We start from the raw sequence: 14,646 nt of genomic DNA, 5'->3' as shown, positions 1-14,646 counted from the left end.
TCCAGTGTTGTCTGGAGAGGAGGGGCAAGGGGGAAACGCCTATAACATGTAATGTGGGATGAGGACCTAAATCTCTCTTGCCCCTCGTCCCCACCACGCCACCCTCCACCTATCAAATAGTTCGTCCGCTGTCCTTCTCATAGAAAGGACGTGTGGCAGTACCCAACAGTGCCTCCCATTCGACTTTTCTTTACCGTGATGGTAATTTGGGCGGGGGAGGATAAGTCCGATAGCAGATGATGATGAGTGTGATGGCAGAGTCTAGGCAGGAAACGAAAGAAGAAGTCACACTTGCTTTTGTCCGCCTGCCGTTGGGCATGGAATGTTCACTCTTCGGGCTAGCCTTGTGGAAGAGTGAAGGGGGAAGTTGGAGAGCTGGACACAATGGCCCAGGGCCCATTCCTGCCTAGTGGCGGCGCACCCTCGCGCGCGCTCGACGGAAAAAGTAGGTCAGACTCGCCGCCGAACTTTCCAGAAAGAAGTAGAAAAAGATGACTCATAGGTGACGGAGGGCGCGTAAGTTTGCCCGCGCTAGGAGTGGCCCTCTCCCAGTCGTTCTCACCGTCGGCGTCGACGGGGCGAAAGAAAAATCGAGAACCTCCCAGAACAGACGATTGCTCCTAGCCAATAGGAATACGAGACCCGAACGGGAGAAGGAGTGAGTTTGTACGGAAGAGGAGGGAATTTGTACAGGAAACTCTATGCGCATGTGAGCGCCTGCTTTGGCGCTAGTAACAGACAGATGCGGCGCGCGTCTATAAAAGGAAGTTGATCGCGGGCGGCGATTAAGCCCACAGCCGCCGGTTAAGCTTGCATAAGCCCGCCCGCTAAGGAGCTCTGGGGGGACGCACACTCTCGGCCAGCCACGGACCATCCAGGCAGCGTGCGCCAGTCATCGGGACGGCCACCGTTGGACACCTGCAGTCGCGTCGGACTGACGAAGTGCCCGGTGAACAATTAACATCCATTCATTCGAAAATGCTCGGTCGGAAGAATCAAAGTGGTGCGTCTAAACGAAAGACGAAGTTAGAAAGAGAAGAGCGTGAAAAGATGCTACGAAAGATGACAAAGTGCCTACTGAATGCAGCTTCCTCGGAGCAGTACGATCGCTCTACTCAGAGTCCGTGTCAACTGCCAATAGTACCGACTGTGCTTCTGTGGAGGACTTGCCAACTACATCACCATGGTTTCCTGGCAAGAAGCAAGGTTTCACTCATCTTGGTTGTCTGGATCCTGTGAAAACGGTGCCAACCTCGGTCGTCTATATTTCTGAGCAACCGATGCTAACCGAGCCCTGTTCTGTTCCTGAGTCAGCAACGTCTATGCTACTCGGCCTGGCCCCTGCCACAGAGCTGCAGATGTCCGGTCGGTCACGCCCGTTTTCTACTACTGCTGAACAACAGGTGTCAAACCTCCCCAATGAGCCTCCTTCTACTGAGGAGCGCCAGGAAACAACACTCCAAGAACCGACTCACTTGTTTCCTGTTATTTTGGCTTCAAATAATCATGTTGCCACCCACAAAGTGTGCCTCGAGAGGACGAATGAGGCGGCTTCTCGTTGCGGCAACAGAGAAGTACAGACGCCCCCGCAGCAAGAGGTACGTTGCAAGATTCTCTGAAGTGACCCTGCTAAGTGGCTGGACGTTGTTACTGGCAGCTTTCGAAGTGTATGCCTTGAGAAAGGGCCATTGTATTTTCAAAATCGGCAGAAAATTTTCCGTCTTGCGAAAGGCAATACAAAACTCAGAAACGCTATATGTCACCTCATCTTTTCGTGCGAAAGGCTGTAAGCAGGGAGCCGTACGAGTGACACTGGTTAATGCACTCGGAGTCCAAAGGCTCCATTTGCTGTTTCAAGTGCAAACTATTTTCGATTTCAAGCAACTCCAGTGCTTTCACCACGCACGGCTTTTCTGATTGGCAAATAGCAGAAGAAAATGTTAGCGCACATGAAAATAGCGTCGAGCACCGGACCTACGTGGCAGCATGGCTCGCCCGCTCTAACTCTAGCAGCACAATTGACAAGCGGCTGGTCAAGCATCTTGTCACTGAGACCGCTTACTGGGCAGGGGTGTTGAAGCGCGTAGTCGTTGTAGTTAAGCTTCTAGTTGAGCGCAACCTAGCGTTTAGGGGCAGTGAGGAAATTTTTGGTTCACCGAGAAATGACAGTTATGTGGGAATTCTTGAGGCCATTGCCATGTTTCATCCCTTTCTAGAGGAGCACATCAAACGCTACCGGAAAAAAGGAAAAGGTCACCCATCGTATCTGTCAAAAACCATCTGTGATGAACTTATCGAGCATACGGCAAAGGCTGTCAAGGTACGTACGTCTCGTTTACGAAGTGAAACACGCGAACTACTTCTCTTTAATTGTTGATTCGACTCGAGACCTTACTCATGTTGATCAGCTGTCAGTTGTTTTACGATACTATTTAAATGGGAAAGTGTACGAATGCTTTCTTATATTTGATCCAATTGAATCGCATACCGGCTTGTATCTTTTTGATACCGTGATGTCCCTCTTGACGGCCAATGGCATCTCAATTGATCATTGTAGGGGACAAGCTTATGATAATGCGAGTAATGTGTCAGGAAAATACAAAGGACAGCAAGCTGAAATCAAACGCCTGAGCGAATTGGCAGTCTACATCCCGTGTGCTTGTCATTCACTGAACTTTTTTGGCATGTGTAGCGTTGACAGATGTAGCGTTGCCTTGAGGCAGTCAAATTTTTTACTGTAATTCAGAGACTGTATGTGTTCTTTGCTGCCTAAGCGATGGAGGTATCTTTTGGACAGCATGGGCGGAACTGGCCTGCAGCTCGTTTTGAAAAGTCTTTCTGAGACGAGGTGGTCAAGACACGCTGAATCATGTAAGGCTATCCTGAAAAATTTCAATGCATTCTTGTGTTGCCATGAAACTATATAAAAGAACGAGGAAGAAAACGGTGACACTAGGAAGGAAGCGCACTCTCTCTTGAAGAAAATGACAAAACTAGACTGCATTAATGGCGATTTTCTGGAGTGAAATCTTAGAGCGCTTTGACTAAACGAGCGTAGCACTTCAGGAACCAGGCCTAGACATTTCAACTGCTGTAGACCAGCTGAGCTCTCTAGAAGGCTTTGTTACTTCTTTGTGATCTCTATTTGATACCTTCGAAGAGAAAGCACGCACGCTAAGTGCCAATCAATGTTATCATGATGAGGGCAAACGCATCGTTTTGAGTAAGCACCCGGACGGAACAAGCGATAGTGCGCTACAAGGTAGAAAAAACTTTATTGTTGAGACCTACAATGTTGAACTTGACAGTCTAGGCTCTGCTTTGCGAGTGCGAAAGGCTGCCTACACTGAGCTCTGCGAATGGTTCGGATTCTTAAAATTGCTGACAGAAGTTGGGAGCGAGGCCTCTCTGGCACAGCAGGCTGAGAAGTTCGTGAAAACTGACAAAAATGATTTGGAGCCAGCATTTTCCGCTGAAATTGTCCAGTTTGCGAACTTTCTGCAGAACTCTGTGTGCCAGGACACGAGTCTCCTGGGAATAATGAAATAGCTGCACGAAAGAAAGCTTATTGATGTTTTTTCGAACCTTTCTATTGCTTCGCTAATGTACGTAATCATACCCGTGACAACCTGTGAGACCGAACGATCGTTTTCCAAGTTGTCGCTGATAAAATATCGCCTTCATTCGAGCCTCCTTGACGACAAGGTGAACTCGCTTGCCATCATCTCCACTGAAAGTGACCTCCTCCGCGATCTATCCTTCGAACAGACTATATCTGATTTCCCCAAAGTGAAGGCGCAAAAAATGCCATTTTAAAAGAGGACTGTTTGCGCTATACATGAATACTTCTAATAAATTCGTTGTGTCGCCTCCCAGCCTCCACGTTGCCAATGAAACGCTGAACAGTGTAATTCAAGGTATGCAAAACTTCACTGTTCGTCTCATGTTTGTTCTTCTTGTGATATTTAGCGTGCTAATGAAGAACTGTATTTTTGTTGTTTTTGATAGTGTCACGTTAATTTGGTGTCGTCCTTGCTTGTCTTACCTTTAACGAAAATATTTTCAAATAGTGTTTTGTAATTACAGTGGGCAATTTTTATCTGTATTCTAGTGCATTCTTGTGGTGTTTGTATTGCCTTAAGTATTCTATATATCTATTGCATATTTATAGGGTAACGTGTATAACGATAACTGCAGTGTGATGCTTGAATTTCGATAAATAATGTTTTGGATACAACCATGCGTCTCCTCAAACAATGCAAACAAAGCCTAGCTTCAGAAGGATCGACATCTCAGCTGTGTTGTCTTTTCTACGTTCTTGTACGTCTTCAGTGCACTAAACTTTTCCTTAAAGCCTAGCTATTGCTAAAAACAGGATGCAGATTAATCACAAAATGAACATATGTGTTGGTGCTTACACCAACACATATGTTCCCGTTTCAGCATATACGTTCGCATTTCAACACATAGCCCGCGTTGCAACACATAGCACGCGTTTCAAGCAAGTTTTGTTGTTTTCCTTATAATAATAACAATAATATTAATCCCGTTGATCGCACTTCGGTCCTTTTAATTTGGTAGAATTAAAATGAAACGTGGCATATTTCCAGTCGCGTAGCAGGTGACAGGGAGGATTGGGGTCAGTATAGGGAAAGTGGGCCTGCATGCGCATTAGCCTAGGGCCCCCATTTATCTTAATCCGGCCCTGCCCGCCGACGCTGCTCGTGGCGCGGCTGAGAGCGGCCGTGCCGCCCTATCCTGGAGGTAATTTGTGGTGGGTTAGCAGGCTAACCGCCCCGAGGTAGTTGATGGCTTCGCATGCGCTGTGTTTTCGAGCGCCTAGGTTGAGTTGAAGCGAGACGCTGCACGAAGGGGAATTCGCTTGCCCCGGCTCCCGCTCGTCATCACACTAGCGTTGTTACGTGCATTATTCCTGCAAAGTCTCCATTGCTAATGCACGGCGGCAGTTATCTAAAGTACTGCGTGGCACCAAACATGCCTCCGCGTATTCAAACACCGAGGGAAGGTCTCGAGAGCAACGCTAACGTTGCATCTCTTTCGCCTGCGACGACACTGCAAGCGTTTTTACTTTATTTGCATTTTCTCTGAGACGTTAACAGACGCAGCGACACGTCTGACCTAATAATGTAACGCTTCTCACACGATTTTGACATCCTATACGCGGCATTACTAGTACAGTCGACGAGCTTCAGCTCGTGTCTTTTATGGCAAAGGTTACGAAGCTTGCAAAACGCAGTAGTGCTCGGCCATCAGCCATGGCATTCGCATTTGAAAAGCATTCAAACAACAGTATGGACTGGCAAGCAAGCTGTTTCGACGACAAATGCCTGCGCTGGTTTTGGAATTAAGTGACGTTGGACCAACTCTGATGGCGCCTATTCAGATACGTGTAAAACGCAGAAACGATTTGTTGAAGTAACCCCTGGAGCAATTTGAATGAATTCTTTATATTTGAGACAGAGAGCGCTAAATGCCAGTGGCTGCTGGAATTTTTCGCAAAATGATTTCCAAATATTATTAAGAAAAAAAAATAGAATCAAAAATTTTACAAATGAGTAGAAGCCCGAGCTAAAGCTTGCACTTCAAAAGCAGCTTTAGCTCCAGGGCTACTCACTAAATACACGGGAAAGGATAGATAGTTTTTCTCGGCGACAACTGAAACACATTTGTTGAGGTTTGTTTAATATTAAAAAAGAACAAGTTAAAGCGCAGTGAATGCTGCAAGCAACATTTTATTGAAGCCCTGAATGCTTTTATAAAAATGGTTGCAAATCGCAAATCTTCAAAAAAGAACGAAACTATTACGTTTACAACTCTGTATCTCAGGAATTTAAATTGATTTTACAATTTTGTCAATTAAGCCTAATATCAAATCTAAAGAGAACAAACAGATCTATTATACATGACTCCTAAGTAAATCACTAAATTGAGAGTAGGGCATAATACTTCTAGACATTGCAAGAAAACCATGTAAGATGTAAACTATTATAATAAATTTGCCGTTTCGTATGCTCTAACGGATGCATGTTATAAAACGATACCTCTCCTTTGTACAGAGTTGCGGATGTCTAAAGTTCGTGCTTCAACTTTTGTAAGCATACCGATTTGCGGAAACTTTTGTAAAACAAGCCAGATACTATATCAAGATTGGCTTCAAACAGTCACTTGAATTACCTAGCTACCTGAAGTTCAACAAATTTCATTACAATCGGTCATGCGGCTATCTCAGAAAAGCATTTCTGCGTTTTACATGTACTTGAATAGGCGTCATTGGAGCTGGGGAGGAGCTAAAGCTTCCTCTTAAGCGCATATTTTTTTAGCAAATATAAACAAAACAGGCTCTGTTCTCTTGGCTACATTGAATGGTTTAAAAGCGCGTACATAGGGTAGCGATTGCCTAATAGCAATTAATAGTAAGTTCGACAAGATGCCACCACTTGTTTCTGAGTACCCTGTCTGTTTCCCAAGCAATCATAGTACTAATGTTTTTTGTTAACCGATGTCTTACCGATAAATGATGCTAATAGGTTCTTAGATTACCCTTTTTTTATCTTTCGCCCCATATCTCTAGACCATTGGTTGAGGTTATGCTCTTGGTCGGCCACTTTCGTTCTATCAACCATGTTGTAGTGTGAGCTACTTGAAACCCTGTTTTAGATCGCGGCTACCAACGCTGGGCGCGTGGGGTGCTCTCGCTTCGAACGTTCGAAATGCACTGAAAGTATATTGCGCCACAAGGTTTAAGCGCTGGAAACTGCCGTATGTGCCCCGAAATGCTAGGAAATATGTTACATTTTCATTTGCGCAGCCAGACCACTAAATATTCATTACCTGATTATTTACGCTAATTAGGTATGTAAACATTAGAAATAAGATTTGCCATCTGTGAGATGCGTTTCTGCGGGTAAAGCACAGTTTGGTCCCGTCTTGTTATCGGCCAGCCTGTTCCTATTTTTTTAATGATATCAAATATTCTGGACACCTTCTAAACGCTGGAGCAAATTTATTCTTTAGTAAAGCTGTTTGAAAGGCACTGTCGGTGACGGAAAATAAGAAGTACTTGCCGTAGAAGAACCGGAATACATTTTGCACGACAAATCCACTCGTCATCATTGTTTGCGCACAAATTCAAGTACCGCGATACATACGAAGCAGTGGCGCAATTATTCATCGTTTGCCGCACACGTGGATGGCTCCCACTCGAGCGCGTGTGGCCGTACACATTACGCGAATAAACGCTTCGCGATCGCGCTACACTGCAGCGATATTTTCGCGCATTTATCGGTTCATACACGAGGACGCGGCGATTTCCGCCGCAGAAGCGCGAGTCATACGCGAAACGCGACGAGCATTCCAAGTTCGTCCCGCTCACCGCTGCTTCTCCCCTTCGTCGAGCAGGCACTGGGGCGCTCGCGTCACGTAGAGGTGCGGCTTGTAACCGCACACGCGGCAAAGCTGCCTCCACACGTTGGTCTCGGCAAAGCACAGCACCGCCAGGCAGAGCAGTCCCGCCAGCAAGAGGCTGGCCACCTCGGGCCACACCGAGTGCGGGTTCCACGTGAGCAGCTCGGCGTGAGGCAGCACGCATTTCTGGACGTTGTGCATGCACGCCAGCCGAACGTTGCAGCAGCGCACCAGGAACCAGTACCGTCGCACCAGGTGCGCCGGTGACTCGGTGGCGTTCAGGATGCGACAGGCCTGGAATGGGAGTCCCCGTGTTTCGCGCAACTTCTGCCGATGGTGTAAGCCGCTAAGCCTTCTCGCCCGTCATGTCGCGCGCGCGTCGATAAAAAGACTGCAAACCCACGGTGGCGTCACCTATTGTGACTGGAGTTTTTGCACCGCATTCCACTTTCAATTTTAAAGAAAATGCCCCGCTGCCAAATGGAATCTTCTTGTTGTTATTGGTAGTCAAAGACGTTAAGACTAGTTGACAGCTAGCAGAGCAGAGTTGCACAGTGATGCGCGGGAGAGCGCCAAGTTCGCATGCACCCTGAAGAACGCAGACGGCTGCTTGCAGCTGTGTCGGGCATAGCATATCGCCATCTCGGCAGCGAGGGATCGCGCCTGTCATATCTTCGCTGCACAAAAGTGGTCGAAGTGGTTACGCCACCGACGTGCTACAGCGCTACCGAAAATATATAGGCTGACACGCCATCGAAGGAATGGTATATGCTATATTTACTGCACGCAATCACCAGGCTCTACCTGTTCAGCGCGTGATGAGACCTTGTAGGAGCTCTGCGATTTGAAGCGTATGAAAACACTGAGTGGCATGCACTCGAGATAAAAAATCGATGCTCAGTGTGAAAGGAAAGAACGAAGCAGGGAAGAAATTGAAAGAATTGTAGTCGTAATAGGCATACGTAACTCTAAATATGTATAGATAGGTTTTGATGACGATATAAATATCAAGAAGAGACAGTCAAAATGCTAGACTGTCCTGCATGTATCATCATCATCATCATTAACATCATCAGTCTATTAATGTTCACTGCAGGACGAAGGCCTGTTCCTGCAATCTCCAATTACAGCTGTCCTGCGCCAACTGATTCCAACCTTGCGCTTGCTGAATTCCCTAATTTCATCACCCCACTTAGTTTTCTGCCGTCCTCGACTGCACTTCTCTTCTCTTGGCACACATTCTGTAACTCTAATGGTCTACTGGGTATGCATCCAGCGTATTACATGATCTGCCCAGCTCTATTCTTTTCTCTGAATGGCAATTATAATATCGGCTATCCTCATTTGCTCTCCGATCCACAGTGATCTATTAGTATCTCTTAACGTTACGCCTAATATTTTTTGTTCCGCCGCTCTTTGCGCAGTCCTTAACTTTGCCGCGAACTTCTGTGTCATCAATGTATATAATACCTCATTAGCCCTGCCCTCCCTCCCCCCCTTTCCCCGCGCCGGTTCCGAAAGTGACGTTAATAAAAATCAGCATCTGCATCAGAGTTCCAGGGTGAAAGCGGTGCTAATAAAAATCAGCATGTTCAGCAAAGTTGCAGTGTGGCCAGACAGGCAAGAAAAATGTTCATTTATAATTATTTCAGGGTGGCGTTGGACGCATCTATGGGGACCTGAATAACACGAACGAGCCTTGTTGCACCTTGTTGCTTCGTTTGCAAGGTGCGGAATGTGCATGTGGCGCCTATGCATAACGACAGGCCCCGTCCCACGTGAGCACGCATCGCAGAAACGCGGCACGTCCACATCATGCAGTAGCATGGTACAAACTGTCATGCATGTGGCCAGAGTCATTTAGGCTTCGCTCGTGCCCCTGTGTAGGAGCAATTAGCGCTATAGGTAATCGCGAAATATGTCAGGCTAAAGCGTCCTGACAATCATTCGTGTTTACGAGCTTTCCTTGTCGTTGAAGTTGTCACACTTAACGCGCAGCGCGCCAAGCCTCGCCTGCCTGCAATTGCAAGCATTTTCGCATGTACAGAAGTAATTTACATATAAGTGACATTTGGAAGCAGGTTCCGGACATGTCTACCGCAGAACGACCCACAATCCATCGCAGTCCTTGCTATTCTTTGGTGAGGTGGACTGGCTAAGAAAACTGTAGGGCGTGGAGTAAGCAAGAGAACAGGCAGACACAAACACGGAGAAGCAAAAGGACAAGCTGACACAGGCTTGTCCTGACGCTTTATACTGAGGAGCAGACATTATACCAAATGCCTCGCAGACCTTACTGACGAACACCAAAGCGAGGTGCATATAGTGCGTATGAAGTGCGAAGTGTAAAAGACATATACCACATTATAGTCTGCCCCTGCTCATACACCAGTGCCACTGTAAACAATTTTTCACAGGTATAGACACATCATACTTTCAGCGCAATGCGTTGCCGGGCTAGTTGGTGCGAATTCATAAATACTTTGTTTTGCGCAAAATAACAGACCCAGAAAAGACGACAGGACAAAGCGCAAATTATCGCAAAAGGTCATAGCTTATCGCCAATGATGTCAGATATCCAGGGAAGCAACGACTCTCGTAATCGTAACCTGGGTGCTAAGCACTTCCACAAGACATCTCTTTATTTGCAGAACAAGTAGCTACCGCACCCAAACATGAAATTTATTTTTCTCGTGCACACTTAGGTTGTCGCTTTTGCTTGTGCTGGCCATAATTGTTTGTGTCAGCTGTACATTATATGCGTGGCATTGCTGTGCGACAAAACTCGACCTGAAATCAAAGATCAATTAGTTTGTTGCCAATTTTCTAGGTCGGTGAGACCATGTGAGCACTAGGAATGAGATCATCATCTGTTAGATCACTAGTATCTAGGTCAACTGTTCTGATTTTGCCGACTGCACCCAAGTATCTGAAATTATTCTAATCTCATTAGACTACCGATTTAGCAGTCTTAATAAACTGCATTCTCTGTCTCCTAGCGCACATTTCGTTATTCTAATAGACGACCAGTCACCTGCTCTAACTGTTACATGATTTTCGAACTCCGGTTCCTTCTCGTTGAGCTCACCTAATTTACATACCAGCTACAAGCTGTCCGAAATCGCGCTTGCGTCTTTTTTTTTCTTTATTGCCTGGCTTTGGTACATAGCTTTTGACAACAGAAAACAATCACCATAATGAAACACAAAGCACAATGAACATTCGCTGAATGTGCATTCAACCAGCATCGTGCCGGCTGCGCATCTTTATCAACATGGTATCCTGCCATTCTGGCGCGCCAATTACAATGGAGGCCTAAAAGCATATATAAATCAAAAGGTACCCCATCCTCATTATGTATGCCTAAGTAACGAATACCATACGGGTCTAATAAAAATATTTCTTTCTTGTCCTCTGTAATACATCCCAGAAAAACACGCGTTCCCAACAGTTTATAAAAACATTGTCTCGGGCTGCTTGCAAATTAAACAGTTCGTTTCCCACGTTGAATATACTCCCTTTCACTCCAAAAAATTCTTAATTGCTAATTTTTCGGTGTGTGATATAAAAAAAAGATTCTTGTTCCTGGCGGAAACTGCTTTTCTCCACATCTCATCGTTGCACTACTTACTCTCTATTTTGCACTACTAGAGTGGTGCATGTTTAGCTTTTCTGTCGCTTATTCTATTGGTGTTATACAAGATATAAGTTTCCTTTGCGGGTATAATAAATTTGCCGCACACTGTCCTTTTTCGTGTGATTTGTCGCCCTATAGTATGCCCATAAAACGTAAGACACGTTTTCCAATTGCCAAAAAATGCTGATTGGCCATCATCCCCGGCCCTCACGGCGGTCAAGCGGCAGTGAGGTGGCCATCTGGCCAACAAGCGGCATATATATATATATATATATATATATATATAGCGTGTCCCAGCTAACTTGAACCAAGATTTTAAAACTATCGCAGAGCTTTAGAGAAATCGTGCCGACTGCATTGTAGCCGTAGTCGTATGTACTTGCAGCCAGCATTTTTTTTATCACGAAGTATTACTTCATTAATTACATTTAATTAGGGAACTTCTTTAATTATTGCTCGAATCGCAAACAACAATTACAAAGTTGTAGGGCACCTTAAATAACATCCGAATCAAGCATTTATTTCGTGCTGGAGTGGTCCTGGTTGTTCTTGCGAAAAAAAGAAAAGCCCGCGAAACACGCGAAGTACGAAATACATGCGCACTCGCACGCCGCTAATCAAGCGCCTACAAGCAATCATTGAAACATAAACGGCTGCATTCTCTTATCACCGCATCGTACATGGCTCCGCAACACTTATCAATGTGTGAGCGGCGTGTTCTCTTGATGCCACGACCATCACATAGTGTGAAGCCCTGTATCGAGCTGCCGGCGCTAGCAAAGCCGTGTATCCGTGGCTATTCGCTTGGGAGCGCTGGAGCAGCGGCGCGCGAATGCGTATCTATTTGGTATTTTGGGTGTTTCGCGCGCTTTTGTTTTTTCTTTGAAATACCAACAAGGCAAAGCTGCAGCGCTAACCAAATGCTTGATTCGGAGGTTATTTGAGGCGCCCTACAACTTTGTAACTGATATGTTTGCGATTGAACCAATAATTAATACGTTCACGAATTAAAAATAATTAATGAAGTAATATTTCGTTATGAAGATACCACTGACCGTCAGTACATATGACTACGGCTACTATGCAGTCGGTAAGATTTCTCTAGAGCTCCTGGGTATTTTAGCGACCACAGCTACGGCGGGCAGGAGAGGGCGCACGTGATCACCTGCATGAAGTCCGCGACGTTGTCCATGTGGCAGAGTTCGTTGAGCGACGTCAGCCACATGGCTCGGCCTAGACCCCACGATATTGAGACCGTGGGCAGCATGCGGGCGATGGTGGTGATGAGCTCGAGAACACGCCGGCTCAGCGACACCTCCTCGCTCAAGTAGAACGACAGGTGAAGCCGAATCAAGTATAACACAGCCAGGACGCCTGTGCCGCAGGAAGACATACGAACGCTGCTGAAGCTCACATCAAGATGAGATCGCATGTGTTCATAAGTGGTCGAATATCGGGTGCCTACACAGCCTAAGTTTCAACGACGGAATTACCTTCGAGCAAAGTAGCTGGTCATGGATAACATGGCGATTTCTTCGCGTCGATTCTTGTACCATGGCTTCAGAAATTGAGCGGGCACGACGCGAGATCTCGGAGGCTATGCTATGAATATTCTATCATCTACCGTTCACAATCAGCCGATTGTGGTGATAACGCAAATGACGGGCAGCTCTAACCACAGAAGAAGGGTGAAAAGTACATCAAATGTAAGCGAATGAAAATATGATGACCACCCTGCTCTTTTGTCAGCGTTTATCTCTCTCTCTCTCACTATATATATATATATATATATATATATATATATATATATATATATATATATATATATATATATATATCCTAATGTCCGCACCCAAAAAATGACAGTGGAGGTGTGCTATTTGAACACCGCGAAAATTCGAAATTGTCGCTTTTGGTGACTGTTGTCGAAACGTTAACTCCATGGACAACACTTGTGATGATGTAATCGGTGCCTTACATTCGTGCATCCAAGAGACCGATGGTGACGCGAAATTGTTTTGTATCCGCAGCGTCGGCGAGAGGGCTGAAGTCAAGTGGTACACCCTATGAGCTCTTGTTCAACCAATGAAATTTGTTGACCGCCTTGTTTAGCTATGAGAGAGGAAATAGGTTCTTGTTGATACCGTCGTGTCTGTATACTTACTTAAGATGGCACATATGCAGGTGCTGTGTCTACTGCCTATGTAGGCGCTTTACGAAGATCCGTGTCGCTAGGCTTACACTCTGAATATGCGTTTTGTTTCGAGTGGAGGATGACTACAATAAAAAAAGCAAGCAATAAAGACACGTAGCGACGGCATATTGATATTTTACAACCCACCTCCTTTTCATGTTATAGAGTCTGATATCTTCGCGGAGGCACAACCGTCACAATTAAAATGAAGGGCGTGGCATATAAAATCTAGCAGACAGCATGCCCGCCAATATTACTAGGTATTCTTTTGAAAGAGATGGAAATGCCGACGACTTGTCGACACAAAATTTAAGTATTTCACGCCCCTCTTCGGGTGCGTGTATCAAGAACGGTAATCTGTCCCTTAAGGTCTTTTTTTTTTTCAGGACAAAATTAATTTGGGCTAGATGGTGCATACTTGAATTAGGATGGAACAGCGCCAGCTAAGACGATCAGAAGTGGGGAGAACGACACAGGACAAGCGCGTTGTCCAGTGTCGTTCTGCCCACTTCTGATCGTCTTAGTTGGCGCTGTTCCTACCTAATTCAAGTTCTTCTTCCTATTGCAAAAATTCCTTAGTCAAAGAAAGACAAGTAGACTTTCCTTTGTTTTCATAGTTTCCATAAATATGTGGATACAGCAGTAATTCAATATTTAAATCGCGTGTAAAAGGTGCCGACGCCAGTGTCAAACAACCGTTCTACAGTCCTCGTTCTTTTTCAATTATCTGTTAGTTTGCTGTAGAATATACGTTATAGATGCTGTGAATGTTACACCTGCTATTTGTTTAGTGCACTATGACAATGGTGATGCAATCGCTGAGAGGAATTTCTTGTGTCCAACATTTCCTTGGTTACTAGCGTTGACCAATCACCGACACTACATTAGGAGGTAATGATGGATAGTTGGGCGTGTTGGTTAAGCATGATCTGAAGTGAAGGCGCGACAACGACAACGACCACCGTCATGGTCGCACCTTCACTTCAGTTCATTAGGAGCATTCGGAGACGTCAGTCGGCCGTCTACAGAACCCTGATTTACGATCGTCGGTGCAATCTTGCAGGATGCGGTGAAGCAATAAAGCTTCGCCTTGTCGCCGCATGGGGACGTTCTTCTACAACGGTAAAGGAAAAGTGGGCAGAGATTGAGGAGCAGTTAAATAGACAACTATTAGGGGTGTATGCGGCAACAGATATGCACCTTAGAGACTCGGAAGAGCCGCCAGTGATTAAGAATTATGTTTGGGAAGGGTGCAACAGAACTAAGTCGGAAAGAAAGGGAGGGGCAGTCGGGATGCTCATCCATAAGGGAGCCAAATGGAAAAGAGTAAATTCAGAATGTCAAGAGCATCTTTAGTTATCAGGTACAATGAGTGCGAAGAAAGCTTGGC

General features: G+C 45.6%; 1 protein-coding gene across 1 annotated transcript in view; it reads right to left on the bottom strand.

The window, feature by feature from the left end:
* LOC135900144 (phospholipid-transporting ATPase ABCA3-like) overlaps window positions 1-14,646 on the bottom strand; it is a 168,209-nt gene that overhangs the window by 34,629 nt on the left and 118,934 nt on the right. The window contains exons 15-16 of the mRNA XM_065429583.2: window positions 12,228-12,436; window positions 7,394-7,719 (exon numbers count right to left, since the gene is read on the bottom strand). Of these exons, the coding sequence (XP_065285655.1) occupies window positions 7,394-7,719; window positions 12,228-12,436 (535 nt within the window). The remainder of the gene's footprint in view (window positions 1-7,393; window positions 7,720-12,227; window positions 12,437-14,646) is intronic.

The sequence above is a fragment of the Dermacentor albipictus genome, chromosome 4 (genome assembly GCF_038994185.2).
Source record: "Dermacentor albipictus isolate Rhodes 1998 colony chromosome 4, USDA_Dalb.pri_finalv2, whole genome shotgun sequence".
NCBI lineage: Eukaryota > Metazoa > Arthropoda > Arachnida > Ixodida > Ixodidae > Dermacentor > Dermacentor albipictus.
The sequence above is the reverse complement of the archived record's forward strand: the minus strand, read 5'-3'. Positions and strand labels throughout refer to the sequence as shown.